The 18287-nt window shown below is 41.5% G+C and overlaps 1 protein-coding gene and 1 non-coding gene across 3 annotated transcripts in view; one reads left to right on the top strand and one right to left on the bottom strand.

Annotated features, from left to right (window-relative positions):
* Positions 1-18287, bottom strand: part of Trpc6 (transient receptor potential cation channel subfamily C member 6) — a 104648-nt gene that overhangs the window by 38067 nt on the left and 48294 nt on the right. The window contains exons 1-2 of one of the 2 annotated variants that reach the window (XM_031344720.1): positions 13712-13803; positions 6827-7601 (exon numbers count right to left, since the gene is read on the bottom strand). In XM_031344720.1, coding sequence (XP_031200580.1) covers positions 6827-7601; positions 13712-13716 — 780 coding nt within the window. In that variant the 5' untranslated portion in view covers positions 13717-13803. Of the gene's footprint in view, positions 1-6826; positions 7602-13711; positions 13804-18287 lie in introns of those variants that run through there. The other variant, XM_031344719.1, reaches the window with a different exon arrangement.
* On the top strand, positions 2892-3020 carry LOC116074126. The gene has a single exon (XR_004112093.1). It is a non-coding gene; the product is annotated as a small nucleolar RNA SNORA17 (small nucleolar RNA).

Here is an 18287-nt window from a genome sequence, read left to right as displayed (position 1 = left end):
GACCAGGCTGGCCTCCAACTCAGAAATCTGCCTGCCTCTGCTTCCCAAGTGCTGGGATTAAAGGTGTGTACCACCACCGCCCGGCCCTCCTTCCTTTCTTACCCTGAAATAAGGTCTTCCTTATATCACCAAATAAACAAAAACCTGTTATCAAAACCTGGGATAGAGTAGGTAGATGCAATCCTATTTATTTGCCATATAATATACTCAGTAACTGTTGATATCTGACCTTGACATAAATCTGTTTGGCCGCAAATTCATTCATTGCCTTTGAAGGCACCACACCATGTTGCTAAGCTAGGAGACTTTAAAAGGGGAATGTACCTGAAGGTCAGGATTAAGGCAGAATATTATTCTCTAGATAGAAACAGGTGCCCAACCATGCTATAGGAACTGATTTCAGTCTGGAACTTCCCTGATCTTTAGGGTGATGATCAATAAAATGTTGACTCATCACAGCTCTGCCATAGTTGATATGAGAAGGCATAAACAGACGCTACCCTTTGGGAAATGTAAAAGTAAGTTTGATACAATTTCAAGTAAGAATTAGGGAAACACATTCTTCTAGATTCATCAGATGCCACCAACTGTCTTGTCATTTTCACTAACGGAGCTTTTGATGATCAGCATTTATCCTTCCAGGTTCTACTGCACCTGTGAGGCTGAAGGAGCAAGTAAGAAAAGGACATGCAAGACATGTGGATGGCATCAGAGCCCTGACGCAGGATGTCCTAATAGACATTTCTGTTGCTGTGAACTGCCGCAGACCTAAAATCTGTCGGAAAGAGACTTTCTCTATCCATTTACTTCACAGTTCAGCAAGAAACACAAAGGAAAATGCCTGCTTATGCACAATATGAGCATGCACCCAGAATGTTACTGTATTCGTTTATTTACACCTGTCTCTCTTCAACAGACTCAAGTATTTTCCCATTTTAATGTAATTAAAATATAATTACATAATTCCCACCACTCCTTTTTCCTAGTACCTCCATTTACCCTTCATACCCTCTCCCAAATTCATGGGGTATTAACCGTTGTTGTTACATATATTGAATAAATAAAGACATGAATATGTCCTGTAAGTCATCTCTGTGCTGCCTGCATGTATGTTTCTAGGGCTAAAGAATTTGCATTGAATAACTAATGAGGGGCTCATTCCCAGGCCCTCCCTCCATTGTTAGGATGGGAGTTGCTTTTTGTCGAACGGTCATTTTTCCATTATTGAATCTGTCAACGCCTGAGTGTGAATGGTTTCATTTTCTAGTGTCTTCCTTGGTTAAAGTTCTCTTCATAGAGGTCTTTCCCTTCTTAGGTTAGGTTTCTTCTTAGGTATGTATTTTGAGACTGTTGTGAAAAGGAATGTATGCATGATCTGCTTCTCGGCATGGTATTCATTGCTGTACTGAAAAGCTACTTGTTGTTTGTTTGGGGATTTTGTGAGTTAAGTTGAGTATCTTCCCCGACAAGTGCCCTATCTCACTTCTGCTTTGAGTCTACCCGAGCCAGCATAGTGTGGGGCATCCAGTCAACAAACTTGGCTGTTGGGTGTCCATAGGGGAACATGGAACAACATAAAGCATCACTGTATCTGAATTCCAGCTGGCTGCTTCCCAGGCATGTGAGACAGGAAATGGCTGCCCCTTGTCTATTCTCCTAGTGAACACTGCTCTGTCATGAAGTCAGAATGGAGGGGCTGGAGAGATGGCTCAGCAGTTAAGAGCACTGACTGTTCTTCCAGAGGTCCTGAGTTCAAATCCCAGCAACCGCATGGTGGCTCACAACCATCTGTAGTGGGATCTGATGCCCTCTTCTGGTGTGTCTGAAGACATTGAGAGTGTACTCACATATAAAATAAATAGATTTTTAAAAAATGAAAAAGAAAATAACTTTAGTTTAAAAAATGAAGTCAGAATGGAAATAACTTAAAATAATTCATAAATCGCAACAAGAGGGCATTTTCTCCTTCCTGTTTGGTTCCTGAGCCAGAACCTCAGCTTTGTGTCCCTGGTATGTGACTCAATCTTGCAGATTATGTCTCAAGTGACACAATTTGTTCCCGTATCAGGTCTGATAAGAGACACACAATCTTAGTACCTTAGTACTACCAAATACTACTTCCCAATTCAGTCCAGTTTCTTGGAAGATACTTATCTTTCAAGCAGGCAAAGCCAGATGTTTTTAAACATTATACAGAAGAACATGGCAATGATTTAAAAATAGGCACAACAGTAGCTCCTCTGCTCTGCTCTTTCCCCTCTCTGCAGCAGAGGCATCTGGAGAGCCATGTGCATGGCACAGACCTCTAGGGACAAACAGTGGAGCTGGAAAAGCTACAGGAAAACGTCCCCTTCGGAGCTATAGGGACCCTGATGATCCTTACAAGCAAGCTTCGAGGGAGCAAGGCTCAGAAGAGAGTCTATAAGAGCTAAATTACACAAACATATAGTGACACCAACGGACTTATGGATTTGTCAACAAGGCTACCCTGTACTGATCTCTCCCTTTGAACTTTCTCACTCCTGGTTTGAGCTTAGACTAGAGCCAGGAGAATCTGCTCTTCTACCATATTAAAATAAAAGTTCTGGGCTTCCATTTTTGGTTTTGTGTTTGTTTATTTGTCTGCTTGTTTGCTTTCTAACTTTTATGTCCACTGCCAAGGCTTAATTCTGTCAAGCTTACAATAGTCAAGACCTCATATTACTCTATAAAGCCTATTCTTGAGCTAAGGTTATTTCATTCATTTATAAAATATCATGTATACCTAGCAATAAGGCACCTCCCTCTAATGATATTACCAAAACTACTAATGGATGCCCTAAACTTCCCATACTTCACCCATCTGCTGAAGATGAGGCTCGGTGATGGAGATGCATGTGGACTAGTGTTAAAATGCTAGGTGCATTGCAAGTGTGGCTGACACATCACATGTGTGTCAGTGGACAGCAGAGAGGAGAGATGTTATGTGTATGCTTAGTGTTCTGACCTATGAACACCTGAATGTTTAGTAGCCTAATATTTCCTGAAAAAAAAACAAGCCTGAGACAATCACCAGTGTGGAGTCAGAAGGCCTGGACAGGAAGCTAGCCTGAGACAAACACCATTCCAACACTGCAAAGGCCTGGGGGGAACAGACCAGGCCTGAGATGACCCCTGCCTGGTGCTCATAATGCGTGAGCAAGATATAGCACTCCTGACCCTACTCCTGATGACCCCAGACACTCAGAGACCCCAGGCAGCACTAAGAAGAGCAAGTAAATGGTAGAGAAATGGAAGAAAAAGAGAAACAGAAGGATGTAGACACGGGGAAGGGAGGCAGAACTGTTGACTCCGAGGCAGTAAGGAACAGCCTGATGTGAGTAGCTGGTGATGCCACCTGGGACCCTGGTGAGGCCCTGGCCTGTGCTGCCACTAGGGGCCATGTCTCAGTCGGTGGTGTGGCCCTGCAGCAGCAGGGGGCTGTTAACACCAAAGGCCAGGCAGACTTTCCTGGTCTGGGTTGCTGCCTGGGGACATCGTGGTGTCTGAGGGCTGTGCAGACCTGGCCTCACCCGTCAAGTGGGCCTAGTGGGACAGCTGGCTCTGCCTCTTGTCTCCTGCATGGCGACGTCATTGAGGAAAAGATCTCCTCTCCCTCCTTTTGCCCTCATCACAGACAGTGGGCAGGAGAGTTGGCTCCAACTGGGTCATGAAAGCGGGAGAGCAGGCCCTGCACTTCACCGGGGCAGTGCAGTAAAGGTGACCCTCATGGCAAGGGCATGGGTGAGTGGACCTGGGGGTGTGAGGACGGGGGAGGGGCTGGTCCTACAACTTCTCTGCTGTGAGGCAGCATGGGTAAAGGAAAGATGCCCTCCCCTGCCATTGCCCCATGCCACCTCAGGCAGGTGGCAGAGCTAGCCCTTGGGTCATGACAGCAGGAGAGGTAACTGTGACCAAGTGTTCCAGTACTCGAGAGAGCAGGCCCTCCCTGCACCTCACCTCGGCAGCAGAGTAAAACTGGCCCTGGATGTGGGGTTGCATGGAACCTGCCCTAAAGGCATAACAGCAGGAGAGAAAGCAAGTGAGCTAACCAGCTCAGATACCTTTCAGGCCCAGATTCAGGGCTTTGAGTTAGCCCACCCCAACATCTACCCCATGAATGAACTGCTACAGTTTATAAAGGGGAAGATCCCACAGATCCAAAACTACAGGATCTGCAACAACATGATGTCTGAACGGAGTCCCAGTGAGGTTCCAGGATTGACAGGGTAGCAGACCCCAACAAGTCATTACAATGAACATTTGCAAACCAAACTGCTGGCAAAAGGTGTACTGTGGGACACACTGTGACACACTACAGCTTGTACAAGATTTCTTTCCTCTGTTGGGCAAGAGGTTGCAATGTTGGAGGGTGGGTATGAGGGGAGGGGTAAATCAGTGGGATTTGGATGCATGATGTGAAATCCACAAAGAACCAATAAAACATTTTAACAATGCTAAAGTTCACATGTGTTGTCAAGTGTAGCAGTGAGAATGAGGACTGTTTTTAATGTACATCGCCTCTTCATTCTCCACCATTGCCAGAGAAGACATCTTTCTTAAGTGAGCAGCCAGCAAGACTGAGGTAAGGACGATCTTATCAAAGACCACTGAATGCAGGACCCTTCGGTGGATTTTGCCTTCTGAAGTTTCAGGTTCCAGTCTTCAAGAGTTGTCAGAAAATACTAAATGGATGGAAATTTTCTAGAAATAAGCAATTTCTAAGTTTTAAATTCTATACACTTCCTGATAATATGATAAATCTTTTCATCTCTCCAGTTTTATTTCCCTGTGTCCTGTGTTCAACAATAGTGACACTGAGGACCTACCCAGGAGAAACTGTACTGCAGTCTCCAAAGGTATGCAGTATAGAAACCACATGGAATAGAGAAGATTATGTTATCACTAATTTATATAAACACTGAGTTTGATGAAATGATTTGATTTAGAGCTGCATGTAGTTTGATAAAGTGGACAATAATGTTCTGGGGGTGGTGTGATAGCTCAGTGGCCCATAAAGTGTTTGCAGCACAGGCTTGAAGACTTGAGTTCAATCCCAGCACCAGCATAAAAGTCCAAACCTTTAATTCCAGTGCTAGGAAGACAGAGGCAGGCAAATCCTGGGAACTCTCTGAACTACCAGTCTAGTCAAATAAGGGAGATCCAGATTACAATGAAAGACCCTGCCTCACAACCTAAGGCCAAGGGTTGATGAGATGGGTCAACAAGTAAAAGTTCTTGTAGCCAAACCTTCGACTCATGTTCAGTCCCCAGAATCCACAGAATAGGAGAGAATCAACTCTCAAAAACTCTCAAAAGTTGGTCTCTGATCTCCACACACATGCCATGACACGTAGACACTCACAAAATATCTAATGTTGACAGTGACTGAAAAAGACATTCAAAGTCAACCTCTGGGCACCACATATTCATGCACACATGCATATTCACATACATGCATACGCACACAAACATATATACATATACATAAGTAGTCATGACAAAGCAGGACAGAGAACAATGAACACAATCAGACTGGATAACCCATGGAGGATGCTCTGCAGTATGAGGATGCTATTTGGCTTGGAGTCTAAGCTTTTGTCTTCTTAAAATGTAACAGGGGCCACATAGACACATGGATCTGATACCACATCTTTCTCCAGATACTTCTAGTAAGAGTCAGCTTAAAGTTCAGCATCCCTGCTTCACTCATGTGTACAAGACTGTTCTGTTGCATCTTTTCTCTCATTCTTAACCTTCCAAAATCTCATTCATTCTTCCACACATAGCTGAAGCACCACTTCCCACGAGAGGTGGCTGAAGCCTAGTAGAAATTTAATCTTTCTCATTAACTTCTAAAGCACAATGGCCCAAGCTCTACCTAACAGTCAGCCTTTATTTATGTCCTGTTGGTTCATATATGTACTGCCTCTCAAACTGCCTTGTTCATCTTTCTGATGCAGTGGCATGTTTTACTGTGTACTATACCCAAACAGGGTGTGTTTTAATATAAGGAAGCTGAAAATTAGAGGAATCCTGTGTTCTGACAGCAGTTCTGCCATTCACCAGTTATTGAATTCAAGTACTATCCCCCAGTCCTTGCATAGAATAGAAAAGAATACTCATTCAGGACTGTTATCATGCAAACTATCTGATAGAAAGGAGATCATTACAACAATAATTATACTTATTGAATGAAACATAAAATTAAGGCTGGGAAAATGGTTCAGTCAATAAAGTCCCTGTTGTACAAGAATTAGTACTTTAATTGAGATCCCCGGAACATGCTGTTTAAAAAAAACTGCACACTGACACATGTCTGTAACTCCAGCACTAGGTTCAGATACTAGATACCTGAAGCTCATAACCCAGACATTTAGCTGTATTAATGAGATCCGGGTTCAGTGAGCGATCCTGTCTCAAGCAGTAAGGTTGAGACTGATCAAGGAAGATACCTGATGACAGCTGTTGGCTCCACATACACACATGTGCACATGCAGCCATTTGCACACACTCAAATAAACACACACATCACATACATATCTCACCCCCCCCCCACACACACACATACATCTCCAATAAATCCCAACATGCACAGTAATTAGCACATCATGGAAACACACCTTGGCTTTACTTTCCCTTTCTCTGAGCCTTCCAAATTCCCATCGACTCTTCCACACATAGCTGAAATGACAGCTTCTACAGAACTTTGCTGAAACATGGTAGGCATTATAGATTCCTTGATCTGATATTTTACAGCACATTGCTTATACATCTACTCAGTACTTGAACTTTGTGAGTGACCTACCTTGAACTCTTTCTCAATGTTGGCAAGCACTGCCAGCTCATTGCTAAGTTCTAAAGCTGTCATGACTGGATCTTCACTGGACAATGACAGGTATGCTGGACTTGCCAGACCTTTGTAGGCATTGATCCTGGATCTAGAGTGGCTGAAGGAATCATGCTTCTGCTTCTGGCTGCATTCTGTACACTTGCAGAAGTAATCATGAGGCCGTTCAATCCGGGCACCCTTTCTCAGGAGGGTATGCACAATTTCATATTCCTGGCAGTGGGCAGCCAGAATGATTGGGGTCACATCATGGGAGAACCGTGTCCCATCTTCGTCATAGGCATAAAAGTCATCTTGCTGAAGTTCAGACTGGCTGGGGCTTGTCGCTAACCTCTTGCCTTCAGCAAAAGCTGGATGGCTGAGGATTGCCTCCACAATCCGTACATAACCCTTACTAATAGCTAAGAGTAAAGCATCCCCAACTCGAGACAAGTTTTCCTTCTTGAGTAGCAGCTCTGTAATTTCCAGGTGCTCATTGGCCACAGCCAACTGTAGGGCATTCTGGCCCATGTAGTCCACACAGTTAACATTGAGGGAGAGGCATTCTTCTAGCATCTTCCGCACCACAGGGATGTTGCCATACTCAGCTGCATCTAGAAAGCGTTCCTCCTCAATAGAGAGGCTTGTTGAGTGATCATTAAACATGTATGCTGGTCCTCGATTAGCCAACCTTCTTCCCTTCTCACGAAGAACCGTCTGCCGCCGGTGAGTCAGTCTGTTTTCATTACCCCGGCTGCAATAAGACAGAAAGACAGTGGAGAAATCATATTAGGAGCATTTTTGTATGCCAAATGACCTGTCATTCATCTAATGCAATTCTCAAGTATATTAGATGTTGCCTCAGCATCTCTAGACGTACTATCTGATAAGATGAAGATTAATTTATTTGTTAATGAATTCTAAGAACTTCTTCTTTAGGAAAGATAAGTACGTTACAGAGTTTAACATTCCAGTTTGAGGTAGAGACCCCGGTGATTGCCTTCCTTTTTCTTGTGCCATTCACTGAGAGATATTGGTATTTCTGAACTGCAGATGGTAAAAAACTTAGGAAATGCTATTGGTCACTGGGGTGGTGAGTTTTCAGTGTCAACTTGCCACAGTACTCAGTCACCCGGAGAGAGTCTTAATGAAGTATTATCTAGATCTGATTGGCCTGTGTGATGATCGTAGGGGATTTCCCTGGTTGTACATTGACTCAGTTCACTGTGGGAAGCCCCATTTCCTGGATTAGAGCTCTGGGTGTCGAAGAGTAAAGAGAGCTCGCCGAGTAGTGGGCAAGGAAGTATCATGGGTGCATTTGTTCCTCTCAGCTCTTGTGTGTGGCTGTGCTGTGACCAGCTGTCCCAAGCTTTTCTGCCCCTGTGACTTCCCTCCAGTGATGGACTGTAACCAGGAATTATAAGCCAGATAAACTATTTTTTCTAAGTTGTTTGTATCAAGGTATTTGTGATATTAACAAAAATGAAACTAGAATAAAGACCACGAAAGCATTTTTAATTGGCAAACAGTATAGTAAATTTACCCAAGTCTTCAGTGTTTAAAGTCATTCCTATGTACATTACTCCAGGAAAATTGAGACTGAATAATGTACTATTTATTTCTTTAAACCTTATCATCTAAAAGCAGAAGTCAGCACACTTCCCCATTACCAGCTGTTTGATGAGCCTTCTAGCCTAGCTGCTGGGAGAAAATGTGTCAAAAATGGAAGAATGGCTAGTCAGATGAATGTGCATTTGAAAGCTGAAGCTTGATGTGAAAGTCGATGGGAGCTTTCTTCAGCAGAGGAATCATTTATGTGCTGTGGGAGAACTTTCCTAGCTGGGACAATTAAGACTTGGACTCTGCCAACTTGCAAAATTGCTGCAAACTTGAAAAAGTCACGATCAAGAATCCAGGAAGGAAGGGAAGCGTCATGGTGAGGAGCCTGCTTCCAACAGGCCGCTGGCTCCACCGAGTCCTTTAGCCTGTATAAAAGAAACTTAAGCAATCTTTTTCCTGATCAAGATGCTATAAGAAGAAATCTATCCTTTATGGATCCAAAACTTAGTGTCAGAACTTCTCCTTGAGGTTGGAGGGCTCTTGTTCAATTGAAATGTTCAAATCTAATAAGATGGTAATAACTACCACCTACTGGAAACCCAAAGAGGAACAGGACAGGCCTACTTAAGGGAGGAGCTTAAATGGAGGAAACAGTTGTGTTCAAGGGAGTACCCTCTCTAAGTCCTGCAACAGACCCTCCAGTATGATGAGAGTACCAGTGGATTGATACATGTCACAAGCTACCTTTCCTGAATGTAGCCAGGTCTAGAAAACCTAATGCCCTTTCCTTTGTGGAATGCATCTGCTTTCCTGACTATGCTGTCTGTAGGACACATCTGCCCACCATCAAAAGGAACTTAGTGAAACTTCATCAACTCCAAGATTATAGTTCAAGGAGCTAGTACAGTGCACTGCCAGTTCACAATGAGCTTTCATTTCATTCATCATACCCTACTACAGAGATGCCACTTCATCCATGTCCACTGATGTCATCCTCAGCAGGCAGGAAATGGAAGTAGCCTAGGTGTCCATCAAATGATGAGTAGCTCAAGTATTGTTTTGGGAAAGGGATCAGGAAAATTGCAGGAACCAAGGAGCAGGGAGTCTGTTATGAGATTGTGTCTCCTAGACATGTCCGAGTGGCTATACCTTGGGGTCTTATCAACATGGCTGCCTGAAGAAGCCCTTACAAGAAACACACCAACAAACATGCTAATGTGGAAACGGGAAAACTCCTTTGTTTGACCTCAACTCTAGACCAAGAACTACAGCAATCAGAGAATACTGAGAGGCCAAGAAAGGCTATTCCAGTGGAAAAACCTTTTTGTGATTATCCAATCATCTGTTGCTTTGAAGGAAAATGTCCCCATGGGCTCCTGTATTTGCATGATTAGTCCCCAGTTGGTAAATTGTTTGGGAAAGATTAGGAGGTATGGCCATGTTAGAGTATATTTGTCCTTGTAGAAGGAAGTATGTCACTTCCTTTGAAGTTTTAAAAGCCCATGCCACATCCAGTCTCCTCTCTCTCTCTCTCTCTCTCTCTCTCTCTCTCTCTCTCTCTGTCTCTCTCTCCAGTCTCTCTGCATGTTGCCTGTTGATCAGGATATAGTCCCCAGCTGCTTTTCAATCACCATGCCTTCTTGTCTGCTCCTCTACCTGTCACTGTGCTCCCACCATGAAGATGATGGGTCTAAGCCTCTGAAGCTGTAAGCAAGCCCCCAGTTAAATGCTTTCCTTTATAAGAACTGCCTTGATCATGGTGTCTCTTCACAATAGAAGAGTGACTAGGACAAATAGCATATGGTCAGCCCTGAGACAATATGCATACAAGTGACATTACATAGACTGAGAAAGTTATATTTCTGTATCTGTATTTAGTAATATGAATGTATATGTATGTACAGATGTAACAATATGTTTCTTTTATAAAGAAGCTGTGAAACTGAAAGAGCGAAGGGATACATGGGAGGGATTGGAGAGAGAGAAAGTAGAAGGGGAGAATAATGTAATTATATTATTTCAAAAAATTTTTTTAAAATCATTGTAAAAATGTGCTACATTTACATGAGGGAATATTTATTATCAAGCTGTTGAGAAAAATGAAATTCACAAGTAAATGGAAGCAAAAGTTTTGTAAATAAGCCATGTCTAAAATGACTTAATCCTATCACCAAGTGTAAGCACACAAAAGTGTGTTTGGGTGAGGGGCTCAAGGTTGTCAGAAATCCTGAAGTTCTGATTCTGTTAGATTCTAGTGCTGAAGTAACTGCTGAAAAGCATAATTTACTTTGAATTCAGGGTCACTTCTTTTCTTTTAAGATTAAAAGGGCAGGGAGCCCTTTCCCCTCTACAGCTCTAAGAACATTTCTGCCATAGGTCTCTGATAGTCTTACTTCCTACTTTTGCCTTTTAGGTTTAACTCCCTGGATTTGGAAGTTGGACTTTTCATAATTGTTATTTAACTTTGTTACCCTTTTCTCTCATTTCCAATTATTTATCTGTGTATATCACATTCTGGGAGAATTTTTTCAATTTTATCCTGTGGTACAACTAATGAGTTATTTTTTTTCTGTCACTACATTTTTAATTCTCAAGCTCTTTTTCAAATGTTTCCTTTTATTATTTTTTATTATTATATTTTTATTATTATAGTTTTCCTTTTATCATTATATATTTGCTATTAATATACCATAATAAAATAGGTTCCTTTTTGTTAGCCATTATATTTTTATAATTATAATTCTCATTTATTATTACTAATTATTATAACTACTACTACTATTGAGTGTGCATATGGTGTGATGTGGGTGCTTGCCTGTATAGACATCAGAGGACAATTTTCAGGAGTGTTTTCTCTCCTTCCACCATGAATTCCAGGAACCTAGCTAGGACCTTCAGGGTTGTGTGGGCAGGGCCTTTTTGCACTGAACTATTGCATGGCATAAATATTTATTCTGTTATACTTTTTTCAGTATCCTTTTATATCCCTCTGGGCATATTAAGAATCCAGGCTTTGCAGACTGTAGTTCTAAGAATTTGCTCTGCAGTTACTTGCTTCCATATGTTTGCTTTGGTCTCTGTGTGTCACATCAAATTTCCCACATATAGACCATGATGCTTAGTGGATTAGCTTTCCTGTTCTGTAAAGCAGTCCTCATGTGCTTCTAAGAGAGTTCCACCTCTCCCTAGGAGAGCTAGACTGATGTTGGTTTAGCAAAGCAGGTTTCCTGAGTAGAACAGGAGTTTCTGGGAGAGGCATTACTTGTAAGTTAACAAGATGGATGAAGCAGAAAACAGATGAGGTGTGTTATAAGAGCAGCCATCCATCATCTTTCCTACGAAATTCTTAGCCCTCTTCCCTGCCTGTCATTTTTCTAGCTTCTGATAATCTCCTTGAGCTTTCACTTCCTGTGTTCTATATATACCATCTATCATGATTTCTTCTGTAGACAAGAATGTTGAAAGATGAGGAAAGAAGGATCTGTCAGCTGAAGGTGAAGGAGGGTTTGAAAATAGTAACATAATAGTATACATGTTATTACAATAGTAATAACAACAACAAGAGGGGAAAGGCATAAAATATTACCAAGTATCAAAAGATCAAGAACCAAGCCTCTCTTTGTTCATTTTTAAGTAGTTATCTATTTTTACTTATGTGCATATGCTGTATGAGTGCAGGTATCCTACAGGCCAGAGAGGAAATTGGATCCCCTGGGGCTGGAGTTACAGAAGCTTGTGAACCACCAAATGTGTGGCTGAAACTGAACTAGGATCCCCTGGAAGAGCAGCAAGCACTCTTAACCTCCGAGTCACTGAGGGTCTCTACCCCTCATAGTTGCTCTCTGAAACTCATTAAGATGGGAACAAACTACTATGAGAGCTTGTCTCAAAGTGTTACTCTGGGAGTCTGTTAAAGTTAAGAATTGGAAAGCACTTAGATTCAGATTGCATTTGTTTACATCCTCATGAGTAGGCACTTAAAAGAGCAAGAGCACTTGGACTTCACTTTATATCATTCAAATAAAGGAACCTGACAAAGCCCAAACTCAGATGATGACTAACACAAGTGGTTTTACCTTTTCTAGAAACAAAAAGATCTTATCAGTAACTTAATTAAGAGATCATGTTTTAACTCGGCCTTCACAGCTGTATTTGCATGCAAAACACATTTAAGTTTGTATTGAACTTATATTGCCTTAGTAGTGAAACACTTACTCTAAAATTTAAAAATAAAAATTTATTATCTTAATATTTCTTTGAAAAATATCTTGTTCTATTTTGACAAGCCACTAGTCCTGGAACACACCCTCCCTTCCTTTCATCTCTGCTTTCACACTCAGGTTTCCATCTTGAAGAAAGACATCCCAGTGAAGAACTGGGAAAAGAACTCTGTTTTCTAGGGAGAAGCCACTCTGTCCCCTCCTAATAGTTCTGCTACAAATATATGTGAAATGCAGTGACATTAATTTCAGGCACATTTTCATTTAAAAAAAATCTGGCTTTCCATTTTGTCTTTTATGTTGTTTCAATGAGGAATTGGAGACGGGAACATTTACATACATGTGCATTGTCTACTGCCTGAGAAGAACAATAAATACACGCATAGAGAGGTTAGTTCCCAGGGCATGAGGTAGTGAGACATTGCTCCCAGGCTGGTAGATACATGGTTTCTGCCTGCCTTTGCTCACTCAAAGCCACAGAGTAAGAAAGCAATGGGAAGGTCTGGTCTTTGGTTTGGTTTAGTTTTGTGTTTCATTTTTGGTCACGAGTTGCTTGATTCCTGACTTTCAGCTGTATATACAAAGTAGATAAAGTAACTTTTAAAATAAGAAATATTTCAGCCCTTCCAGGGAATATATGGCCTGTTAATAGACCATATTACCTCTCTGAAAGTGGGTTTTATAAAGCTGTCATATAGAACTGGATCTTAATAGAAAACACAGCCCAGAACAAGCACCTATTGTAAAGAACTTTCCCTCAGTCCTTAACACTGGGTCAACAAGAGATATTTTCATTTCAACTACAAGGTAATTTTGCAAAATCATCCCTTCTGTTTTAAAGAACACCACACACACACACACACACACACACACACACACACATACACACACACAATTTTCCTTTCTATTTAGTTGTACTAAGCTTAGTTAAAAGGTTAATAATCTATATTTTTATCTCAATAGTTTCACATTTTACCTCATCACAATATATAAGTAACAGTTCTAGGAAATAATTCATATTAACCACCAACTCACATTGATTCTCAGCTTTCAGGTAAGTCATGAAAAGCAGGGTTTTTCATACCTCATTTCCCTGATGCTTGTCTCTGGCAAAATAGTGCCTGTTGCCCCAGATAGCGAATGATGGAATACTCCATCTCACTTGTAAAAGCCAGCAGCATGAATTAGCTGCTGAGCAGAATGACTGCGTGCTCGGGCCAGAGCATGTATGGTAATTTTCTCCACTTCCTGTTCCAAGATCGTGTGCTTTTATCAAATGAAAGTGCTCCTGTACAAAGTAAGTCCGAAGGTAAGTGCCTTGCTTGGCTTGCATTTGTTGTTGTTGTTGTTCTTATTCTGGTTTTTTGTTTCATGTTTTTTCAGTAAAATTCTGGTAAATATGAAAACTCAAGCACAAATCTGTTTGCCAAAGTTAATATTAGAGATCACAAAAGTAGACTTCATAGATTCAGCCTTGGAAAATGGGAATGAAAGATATGTGGAGATCTATATTTTATTACATGTACAATCATTCCCCAGAAAAATCAGGCTTTGTTAGAGACTGTTGATCAATACAAGTAATTAGTTTACAATCATTGTTCAGGATGAATGATAGAAGTCATTTTATTATAATTACATAATACTCTGCTTGTTTTGACCCAATCTATTTAATTTCTCTATACATATTCCAGGCCCTCCTCTGGGGTTTAGGAAGCAATGCATATTAGTGGAATGTATCTTGGTCCCTCGGGAGCAGAAACTGGCTTTATTCAGCACTGAATTCACACATTTCGGAGAGTGTTCTGTGAAAGCTCAGTACATATATGCAAATGAGTGACTCCTAGCTGTCAAGGGAATCAAGTTCACAGCCTTTGAACTCTGCATTAACTAGAAAGCAGTCACAATGTGCAATGCTCCAACAAAGAAAGACAAAACATATAGCCTAAGCCACAGTGTGGCTTGCTATGAAAATATGTTTTGTACTCTTCAATAAACAACAACCTCAAAAGGGAGTAACGAAAATTGAAAGGTGTGTCTTTAATGCTGCCCATGGAGACTGTTTTCCCCTTAAAGATAGAGCCAATAGCTTCCCAGGAGCTCTGCCCTTCCTGCTTGACTTGACACTGCACAAAGTCTGTGGCTACCCCTCTTCACAATGCATCACCAGACCTTGCTGAACTCCAGAGAGTTTTCTAGATAGCAATTTTTTATCCTGCTTTTATTCAATTGGCTTTGGTTTTCCTGTGAACTTATTTCATCTCATCAAACCTAACCTTCCACTTGATTGGTCACATTCCATCACTGCTTTTCCTCACAATCCCTGTACAAAATGGAGCCAGAGATGCTTGTCACTCAGCGGTAGCAAAACTGTGTCTGAAAAAAAAAAGAAAGATCTTGCTCATGGCACAAACTGTGGATTGCATGTTTTGGTTTTAATCATTGATTGTTATCTTGTTTGAATCAGTTAGATCTCAAACTGTAAGAGGAGAATGGCAAGCAACTCCTGGAAGCTCTAGAGCTTGGCTTTTATAGAAGAACTACATCTGACATGCATAGCTGCTCTGTCTTTTCAGTTTCCAGCTAGAGTTCAGTTAATTTCATTGCCAGGTCTTCGTTCTTTGAAATGTTCTTTAGGAGAGTTCTGGGGACAGGCATTCACTTTTATCTATTTTGATGAGTGTTCTTGAGACTATTAAAACCTTTGTGTATAACACAAGCAAAATAGACCCAAATTATGTCAAAGGAGGAAGTTTAACCCCTTCACTTCTATTACCAACAACTGCCTGGTCCTGTTTATTTTATACAGGTCCTTTCCCATTGCAGAAGTAACATCTATATAAGGCAGATGCTAGGGCAGGAAATGAGAGTATTTACACAGGATAAAGTGGGTTTAATGAAGGGAGTGTTAGCACAATAATGTGCTGTATCCACATTAGGACAGCTAAGGTGCAAGTATAAAGTGATATAAGAAGATGGTAAGTCATCAGAAATGTAAAATGCAGAGATGGTCTAGAGGTAAGAGTGCTCTCTGCTCTTGCAAAGAGCAGGAAACCAGTTCCCATCACTAATGTTGGATGGCTAACAGCCACCTGTAATTCTGGCCCTGGGAATCTGACACCCTCTTTTGGATTCTGCAGGAAGCTACACATGGCATGATGTGCATAGACACACACACACACACACACAGAGAGAGAGAGAGAGAGAGAGAGAGAGAGAGAGAAAGGAGGAGACAGAATAAATATTTTTTAAAGTTATCAGAAGTGAAACAAAGTCACTGTAAAAGAAAAATTTAACAGATGTCCTGCCCTTTGAGGAATGAGCCAGGGACCAGGACCTTACTTTCCTGTCCTCTGCAACCCACACTTCTTCCCCATAGTCTGAATCCTGGCCTTTGCCATGAGACAAATGAGCCCAATGATGTAATCTGCGCAGATCTGCAATGATGACTCCAAAACGTTGGACAGAGTGCAAGGATGAACCAAGCCAACGACACCCAGCCCAAGATCCATGGTTAACTCTTTCAGAAACGACTGGTAGAAACGTGTACAGAGAGGATTCCAGGGGAACCTTTAGGTGGTTATCTGTTCTGGACTCTAAGCTTTGCCAGAAAAGACACATTCGAGGTCAGGCAAGTCTTTTATCTTAAAAAGAAAAAATAGACTCTAATGAAATTAATCCTTCTGGGTTTTAAGCTCTTGATAATATTCATATGAGGCTTTGGGGTGAACAACTCGGATTCTAGAGATGAGGAGTCAGTCTAGTGTCTCAGATTTGTCACAAACAGTTGTAGAGAGCCTACACTGCTCATGCTGGTTCCCAGAAACAAGCATGAATGACATCTGGAGCTTGCTCCTCCGGGGCCTGTAAACAAAGGGTACTGCCCTTTCCATCAGAGAGTTAAAGAAGAAAAAAAAGGAAAGCTGGAGAAGCTCCCTGGCAGGCACTCTAATTCCTCATCAGCTTCTTGAAGTCAAAATATATGCTGAAGGTTTCACATTCTGCTTAAAAAAAAAAAAAATTCGGCTTCTCAGCTGCATCATTTCAAACTAGGCAACCTTGTAAGAATGGGAGCAAAAGCTCTGCAGCTCAGAGTGAAGCATGGGATCGCTCTGCATTAGGAATAAGATCCTAGCAGAGCTTCCACGTGTATATACTCTCTACACACTGGGGTGCTTGTCTGCCTCACTCAGCATGGCTATGTACCTTTCTGAAGTAATATTTGTTTAACCCCAAAGAAATACTTTGAATTGTGTGGTCATTTTCTGAAGATTCCAGAACCATTTCTTACACTCTCAACTTCTACCACCAGGGCTAGATCCAAGAATCCATTGCTGCAGCACCACATTACAGGGGGCTGCATGCACCAGCAAATACAGGCACAAAGAATGAGAATGTTAAACCATGGCAGCACATTGACTTCATTTATTGAAACCAAAATTGCAGAACATCTTTCTTCATGGATCAGGTATGATTTTAGATGGGAGTTACAAATTGTATTGATTCAATCATTCAGCAGTTCAAATGTTTTTCCTTTCATGTTATGTTGGGGGGGCAGTTATATGTGTCCATGTGTACTATATGCATGTGCCATAGCACACATGTACAAGTCAGAAGACAATTTGCATAAGTCACTTACTTATTTCCTTCTAGAACCATATGAGTCCAGGTGTCAAACTGAGTTTGACAAGCATGGTGGCAAGTGTCTTTACTCCAATAGACATTACTCCTCTAGACATCTTGTTGGTCTAACTGCTGCACTGTTTGCCCGATGTCTACAACAGAATGTTTAAGTTCCTGTGCTTGGCACATGGGAAATAATTCATGAGGGGATGAGGTAGAAAAGAGAAAATAGAAGAGAGGATCAAATGTGGAGGTTCTCATGCTGGGGTGATGGACTGTAAAAGCCAGTTGCAGGCAGTTTTGAAACCAGTCTGTGGATCAGGGAAAACCTTCTTCAGAGCAAATGTCTCTGAACCTAAGGAAAAGGGAAAGCTATCAGAGAGGAGGGCTCACTAGAAAACAACAACAAACAACAAACAGAGGAGCTTGCTCTAGGAGTCAGCACCCAGAAACTTTACCTTCATTCTGAGAACTCAAGAGTTCCCTCCTGCAGGGACAAGTCTGGTTGCTGGCTCTGTTTAACTGGAAGTCTGGGACCTGGAGCTGGGCCCTGAGCATCAGTTGACCTTCACTGTTTAGCACTTAGGACTCACATTTTAAAGTAGAAATGGGACTGACTGTTTAGGGCACTCTGAAAGCTCACGATTGTTGTTTAGGGATTTGAGTTTCAGAACTCAGACATTGAGTATCCAGCCCAACAAGTACTGCCCTGAGTCACCTGAGTTCAGCTTCTAAGCTGAGTATCACCCAAGGAAAACTCACTCCAACTAAACTCAGAGTCTTCAAGATCTGGACTTGTCTCACTTGGGGACTCTCTCAAACTACTGGAAGAGCATGAAGTCCGGGCCCTGCAGTTCCTGCTGTTTACTGTGTCAGTTGCTAAGCCTCATATTACTTAATGGGATAGGGGGAGAACCCTACACTTAAGGTTTTTATGAAATTGATGATTCATAAAATTTAGCTTAATGAACTCTGTTTTGTCTACTGTGGACTGCAAATCTTCTTTTTTTTTTTTTTTTTTTTTTTTTTTTTTTTTTTTT

Source organism: Mastomys coucha, unplaced genomic scaffold, assembly GCF_008632895.1.
Source record: "Mastomys coucha isolate ucsf_1 unplaced genomic scaffold, UCSF_Mcou_1 pScaffold23, whole genome shotgun sequence".
Classification (NCBI taxonomy): Eukaryota; Metazoa; Chordata; class Mammalia; order Rodentia; family Muridae; genus Mastomys; species Mastomys coucha.
The sequence above is the reverse complement of the archived record's forward strand: the minus strand, read 5'-3'. Positions and strand labels throughout refer to the sequence as shown.